Source organism: Hyposmocoma kahamanoa, unplaced genomic scaffold, assembly GCF_003589595.1.
Source record: "Hyposmocoma kahamanoa isolate Upper Pololo Valley unplaced genomic scaffold, ASM358959v1 100021, whole genome shotgun sequence".
In the NCBI taxonomy this organism is placed as follows: domain Eukaryota; kingdom Metazoa; phylum Arthropoda; class Insecta; order Lepidoptera; family Cosmopterigidae; genus Hyposmocoma; species Hyposmocoma kahamanoa.
In genome coordinates, this window is record NW_020653200.1 from 15,160,373 (window position 1) to 15,167,935 (window position 7,563).

Below are 7,563 nucleotides of genomic sequence, written 5' to 3' on the forward strand. Positions count from 1 at the left end.
AATTCTTCAACGTTGTTTTTATTGAATGATGTTGCGCGGCTTAGAGATGTAGCTTCAGGGGTTCTTAGAGATAGTCTTGGATTCCTTTTCATAAAATTTTTAAACCAATCTGGTCCAGCTGATTCATTTTCACACCATGAAGGAGGTATGTTTTTCGCTTTAATCATAATAGCACACTGGTATGCTAACTTTCTGACTTCCAAAGGAAGCAATCCAAAGTAAATGTTAGAGCAAGTAAGCAAGTACTCAGATATTTTAGCTTCTTCTTCTTCTTGAAAAACCAATCTGGGTTTGACATAGCCGACTGATAAAGATTTGTTACTCTTCTTCTTTTTCGCATATCTATATAACGATACATGACATAAATTAAAAGTTTTTGCTGCTTTTCGTACACTGATTTTATTTTCTATGACTTCAGCAGAGGCCAATTCGTAAACATCTTGACTTTGGGTAGCACGTGTAGATTTTCTTTTGTAGTGTCTCATTCTGAAATAAAATTAACGAAGTTAAACGAAAAACTATTCAAAATACTAAAAGAATAAATTTAAGTACGTCCGCGAAATTTCATAACTAATAAATACATAAGGGGTAAGTTGTAACATGTTACAACTAGCCCCGTAAAACTGTTACAACATACCCCATAGGAAAGTTTTTTAAAATAACATCTCTTTAAAAAAAACCGCTCAATTGTTATAAAATTAAAATTAATTATAATGAAACTAAACAAATTCAAAATGTATTTTTATTAAACAAAAACTGCTAAACAATATGAATTTTATGCTAGTCAATTTCGTATAAACAAAAAAAAGTCCGTTACCTGGCTTTTTCGGAGCGCCTGCACAACACCGGTTCCTGCGCCGGCCGGCGGGATACTGACCACGCTTAGATGATACATTGCGTATTAAGTAGTACATTGGGTTGAAAATCAAATGAATATTCTTCTATTATGTAGGTAAAAAATGCTTGTTACTACTTGCCCCTGTTACAACTAGCCCCCCGCTCCCCTATATCTGAACACAAGATAGCGGGCAAGACTTCTAATTCTTCTTCTTCTAATTCTTCGCCATTTTGGATTTAGAAATATGTGCTACATTCGGAATGAGCAGCCCCAAATACCATGAAAACGATACCCAACTTGCTATTATCCGAAAAATCGTGCCCGCCATCTTGGATTTAGAAATTAGTGCCATATTCTTAATGAGCACCCCCAAATACCTCGAAAACGACACCCAACTTGCTATTATTTGAAAAGTCATGTCCGCCATTAAGAATTTAGAAAAAAGTGCTATATTCCTAATGAGCACCCCCAAATACCTCGAAAACGATCCCCAACTTGCCATTATATGAAAAATCGTGCCCACCATCTAAGGTTTAGAAATGAGTGCCATATTCGTAATGAGCACCCCCAAATACCTCGAAAATGATACCCATATTGCATTTATTTCAAAAGTCGTGTCCGCCATCTAGGATTTAGAAATAAATGCCATATTCGTGATGAGCACCTCGAATACCTCGAAAACTATTCCCATTTTGCATTTATTGGAGAAGACGTGTCCGCCATCTTGGATTTAGAAATGAGAAAAGTCGTGTCCGCCTTCGTGTATTCAGATATAAATGCCATTTCCATAAGGATACCAAAAATAAATTTTTGAAAATTCCTGTCACTTGACGTTGTCGATCAACAGTAACGATCGACAAAATCGAGCATATCTGTAGGCACCTGATCGACATTGTCGATCGACAAAATCGAGCAAATCTGTAGGCACCTTTAACTTAATGATGAGTTAAGCAAGATACAATTTCCCCACTTTTGAGGGAAATGTTATTCCATGGCATCATTATTTCAATATTTGTGTGCGTGCCGACGAGCGTAAATACAATTTGCTTACGCCTACATGAATTTGATTTTTGCCTCACTTGTGACAGTTCGTTTGATATGAAACTATCATTCTATGCGTTATAGTATCTAAAGTTAAAATTTTTTTTCATGCTTTAGCATGTACTCGTAGTAGTTGTAAATACTGTAACTAGTTCTTGACATTTTCTACTCGAGTCAAATAAACTAAACTAAAAAATATTACCACATTCGGAATAAGTCCATTCGCATAAATTAGACCCTTGATGCTATGTATAATAGATCTACATAATATTTATATGTTCTATTATAGGTTCTTTACGAATTGCAGTAATGAACGTCAACTCCTTGACTTCAATTAGATATATTAACAAAACTAAGTACCTAATGATTATATATTTATGAAGAATCAAGTTTCAAAAATAGCACATTAATTGTCATCAAAATTTTCATTGAAATCATTGTTTGATATGAAAAGTTGTGTTCCATCAACACGGACATGTTTTTTTTTATCATATCAACTAATGAGACGAACCTGTCGCGGGCTTGGTGGTAAGCACGAGTGAATAGGTACTATTTAAATGTGTGCATGCTACATGTTCGACCTCATCGTCGCTTTCCATCAAGTGAGATGGAGGTCAAATGCGTAATAATTACTTATAAAAAAAGAGCCACGCCTGTTCATAGTAGTTGCCACTCAGAGACTAAAATGCAAAGATCTGACGGATGTGCCACTACGCTCGTCACCTCTTACTCTTGCACTTTAGTGCGCGTGTACACGCTAAGAAATTCGACGTGTCTGCTACAGAAAAGAATAGTCTTGTACAAGTCAAGAACTTTGTCTCATCTAGCCACGAAAACATGTCGCGACTGTTGCAGACGAGAAAATGATGAGTATGTACACGATACGAATTCTTTCGGACAGACGTGTGTGGGGAAAATGTGTCAGTGCATTACGAGTCTTCCACGTAACTGTCGTTTGACTACCTACTGTGGGAAGAAATATGTTGATGTTATGTTGACTACTAAGCAACACCATAAACGTTCGTTTACTGACAATGCACCTCACCTACCCCATACAATTACGGCCGGGGGCTTTCGTGTCGGGGGGTAGACAAGATTTTTTCTTGTCCGGCGCTTGGCAGTGTACACAATTCGTGTGTAGAATTGACATGAATTCTTGCATAGACCCGGCGACTTTTCTTAGCGTGGACACACTAACTTCAAAATCGGAACGCAGTAATGTTCACATTTACTACTTGGCGGCAGAAATAGGTACGGTGGCAGTATTTCCCCGGACGAACTCTTTCACATGGAGCTCTACTGCTACTAAGTGTTTTTTTGTTTACGTCTACGACCTTTCCTATTGAATGTCAACAGACTCAATCCTCGTACATCGTCTCCGACACTTCGATTTCTTTATACAATTTCCCCATCTTTGTAATTGTTATAAACCGAGTGACCACTTAATTCTAATAAGTATGTGTTACATATCTTTATTTACCTTAAATTACCTCTGAGTTTCTCAGAATTTATGTGCGAAATTTAATTTGACCTTTTTCAACATGCAGGTTTCATCGCGATGTTTCCTTCACCGAAAAGCTCATGATAAACTTCAAATTAAGTTTCGCACATAAATTCCAAGAAACTCCGAAGTGCGAGCCCGGATTCGAAACCACGACCTCTGCGTGTGAGGCACACACGCAGAGGGTCAAACCATCAAACCATTAGGCTACCACGGCTTCAACACGGCAATATCGTTAGAAATAATATTTTTATTGCAGACTTGCATAGAAATGCACATCTCAAACTATTAGTGCATCTTTTTTTTGCACCTGTAAATATTCAGCTCAAGTTAGTAGGTGCTTATCGCACCTTGTGTATAAAATAAAGAAAGAAATGTAATTTAACAAAAATATTTGTAATTGTAACAGTGCATAAGTAAAATTATGAATTACTATATAATTATTTTTGGTACCTACGAAAAACGTTTTTTATTGTTACAATTCGCATAGCACAATTAGAGGTCAAAGTATCAGAACATGATCATGGAAGCATAAGCACAGTGTTACATAATTCGGAGGCTTCAGCCACAGAAGGACCAATAAAAAAGCTCGCTTAGGAAAATCAATGAATTCGCGCAGTCTCACCGGTGCGTCGCCCAGCTGACTATTGATTCCGTAAAAACAACGACAACAGAAATTAACTTACCAGTAAAATGCGATTTTATCGCCGTGGCCATTCCTCACGTTTCTATCCAGGGCGTTGAAGCAAACGTTGGTTACGGCCCCCTCTAGCCATTTAACGAATACATTCCCCTTGTTTGTATCAAAATTGTAAGATACAAAATTGCCCGACTGGTAAGGGGTTTGCCAGTGGAATTCGTTCGCTATTTCAGACCAGAACGATTCTGGATCCTCTAGAGATTTTTTATGCATCTCTCTATACTTGTCAAGAGAACAAATGTAAGACTTTTCGACGACATGGTCCGAAGGTTGATAGAGGCGCGACATCGCGACAGTCGGTGGTAGTATGTCGCACGGAGGAAATACTCGACTAATCGCGACGATGAGCTCGCGGGTACTGAAGTCTGAATTGACTAGCCGCCATAATTCGAATCTCGTCTGACGTTCGCGTCAGTAGCGGAACGGCGTATGACGCACGCGTGCAGCGCGCGTGCGCTGAAGTTGCGAGAAAAAGACCGCGTACTTTGACATGATTCACAAACCGAAAGCGTGATAGTATACTAATAGTCGTATTCTAGAACTCTATCCAATGCTCAAGTCAGGATTGCACTGGCAACACAAGCATTAGAAATACGACTCTATTGGCAAGGACTTGAGTATGATTTCGAGTGCTTTAAACCACACTAATATCCTGACTTGAGCATTGAGGTAGAGTTCTAGAATACGACCCTAAGAATCGTATGATATAAGAAAACACTAAATATGTTTTAAGAGTAGCTATTATAGGAATTTGTCAGTTTCTTTGATTACGATTATATGTAGATAGGAGGTTGACCTCACATTGACCTTTGTTCACTGGTACTGTAAGCTATTGCAGTAATAAAAATAAAGTTACTTATTTCTTTCCGTTTACTTTCGCCAGAGAACAAATAAGACTAATGAGAATGGACACTCTCCGCCCCTCGCTAGCTTTAGATACCGCACCACGCCCCGCACATTGACGGTCACATTGACTGAACGAGCACAAGGCTGTCGGCGACCCGATTTCGCTTTAAGACGGCTTTGATATTTGAATATAGTTTTCATTTTTTCATTACGGTATTTGTACGTTAATATATAAACATCATTTTACGTTACTATTTATAATAATCGTGAATCGATCTGTCTACGGCTGTTTATAGTAATCTAAACGGGATAAAAAGAGGGTTTCTTTCGTTTTTTGAAAGATCATAATAATAATAATAATAATAATAATAAAACTTTTATTCATATTAAGTACAGCAGCACTTGTTTTCTTAAAAACAAAACAAAAATACAAATTGGTTGTACTACAAGCAAACAATAATTAAACCATCATAAAACTATTGTAGGTTCTAGACCTGTGTTAACAGTGTTATGAAGATTCTCCGCTATAATCATGAAACATAACCAATCATTGGATTGCAATTAACTAGATGTAGTGTGGTGCCGTAAACGTGTGGTTAAGGCTCATAGTGTGGGCGTGTGTGTGTGTGTGCGTGTGTGTGTGTGTGTGTGTGTGTGAGCTTGTGGGTGAGTATATGTGTGAGAGTGATTGTATGTGTGGTGTTGAGTGCAATAAAAGGATAGTCAAGATAGGATAATATAAATTAAAATAAGTAATTTATGAGATTTTGACCAAAAGCTCTTCTGTCGTCTCGTAAGATAACGTCCGCAACCAATTTTTAAGTTTATTTCCGACTTCATACTTGTTTAATATATATATGTTTAAGGACTTGTTAATTCTATTGTAAAGTCTCGCACTTAGTGCAGGTAATTGTCCGCCAGCAAAAGCAGTATGGCGTCGTTTGATATCGCAAACAGGAAAACCTCGACGCCTGCTAAGAGTGATTGGGTCGAGTGGTAGATTTGAGTGCCGATGCAAGACACATTTCAATATAAATAATTGCCTCACCGTGAGAACCTGTGCATTGGAGTATAACATTGCAGTGGAGTAGTCTCTTGGCTTAAATAAAATAGTCTTTAGCACCGCTCTTTGTGCCCGTTCAAGGGACAGTAGGTGCGACTTACCTGCACCACCCCAAATGGGTATACAATACGATATTATAGACTCGCACAAGGAACGGTACACTATAAGAAGCGTATCAGAGTTAACACAGTGTCGCAGATTTTTGAAAACATATATCAACTTTCTTACCCTTCCACAAATTTTGTCAATGTGGTGACTCCAATTTAATCTTTCGTCCACTTGAACTCCTAGGTATCTTACAGAATTAGATCTTGTAAGGGTAAGGCAATTACAGTTGCTAATACTATTGCAAATGTGTGCTTTTATAGATTTTGAGCATGCTGGAGGATCAGACCGAGATAAATTAAAACGTATGTAGGTGGTCTTGTTGATGTTGAGTGTTAATAAATTAGCAGATAGCCATTCCATGGCTACTCTCAGAGAAGATTCCGCTCTCATTTTTGCCTTTTCCCAGTCCACATCATATACCAGAAGCGCAGTATCGTCTGCGTATGTAAAAATATAATATACTGAAGGAATTAATTTTTACACACTGTGTACGTCCTGATAAATAATCAATAAAAATGTTTAGGGCGTTCCCACGGACTCCAATCTGTTCCAGTTTTTTAATAAGGATTGGGACAGAGACAGTGTCAAATGCTTTACACAGATCCAGGAATATTCCATAGCACTTCTGTTTATTATCCATTTTGTCTACTAATGAACCAGTTAAGTCAGCAATTGCGTTTTCTGTAGAAATGCCATTTCGAAATCCATACTGGTTTTTGGAAATTATGACATATTTCTCGAGAAAATCTTTAAGGCAATTATTTAAGATTCGCTCAAGTATTTTTGACAGGGAGGTTAATATAGATATGGGTCTATAATTTGAGACACTGTCTCTGTCCCCACTCTTAAAGATCGGATGCACAACAGCTTTTTTAAGTGCTGCCGGAAAAACGCCAGAATTGATCGAAAGATTGCATATGTGTGCAATTGGTGAGACCAAGACCGCAGATGAGTTCTTTAGGACTCTTGCCGGTATATTGTCCCAGCCGTTTGCACAGTCAGTACGGAGGGACTTAATGAGTAGTTCTACTTGGTCATCGTCCACAGGTAGTATAGCAAGTGAGTTACTCCGCAATCGGGATTCTCCAGAAAGATGAAAAGACGGTGCAGAACCACCAATAGGGATTATATTTGACGCCAGGTCATTTCCAACTTTTACGAAGTAATGGTTAATTTTGTTAACGGCTATTTGCGGGTCAGAACTCATATTTAGAAGGTCAGTAGGAGGTTTCACATTATTGCCAATATTAGCTACAGTCTTAATAGCGTTCCACGTTTGTTTCATGTTATTTTTCGCTTCCAAAAATAATTTTTTTTCATATGCCCTTTTTACTCTCTTAATTAGATTATTGCAAAAGTTGCGGTAACGTTTGTATGATATCTCTAGAATGATATTTTCAGGATCTTTTCTTAATTTGAAATGTAATTTATCACGATGTCGAAGACAACGTAATAGACCTGTAGTC

The 7,563-nt window shown here is 37.8% G+C and overlaps 1 protein-coding gene across 1 annotated transcript in view; it reads right to left on the bottom strand.

The window, feature by feature from the left end:
• The window catches only part of LOC113226156 (acetyl-coenzyme A synthetase), a 20,656-nt gene extending 16,225 nt beyond the window's left edge, over window positions 1-4,431 (bottom strand). Inside the window, exon 1 of the mRNA XM_026458691.1 lies at window positions 4,066-4,431. Coding sequence (XP_026314476.1) covers window positions 4,066-4,368 — 303 coding nt within the window. The 5' untranslated portion in view covers window positions 4,369-4,431. The remainder of the gene's footprint in view (window positions 1-4,065) is intronic.
• Between the last annotated feature and the right edge of the window lie 3,132 nt (window positions 4,432-7,563).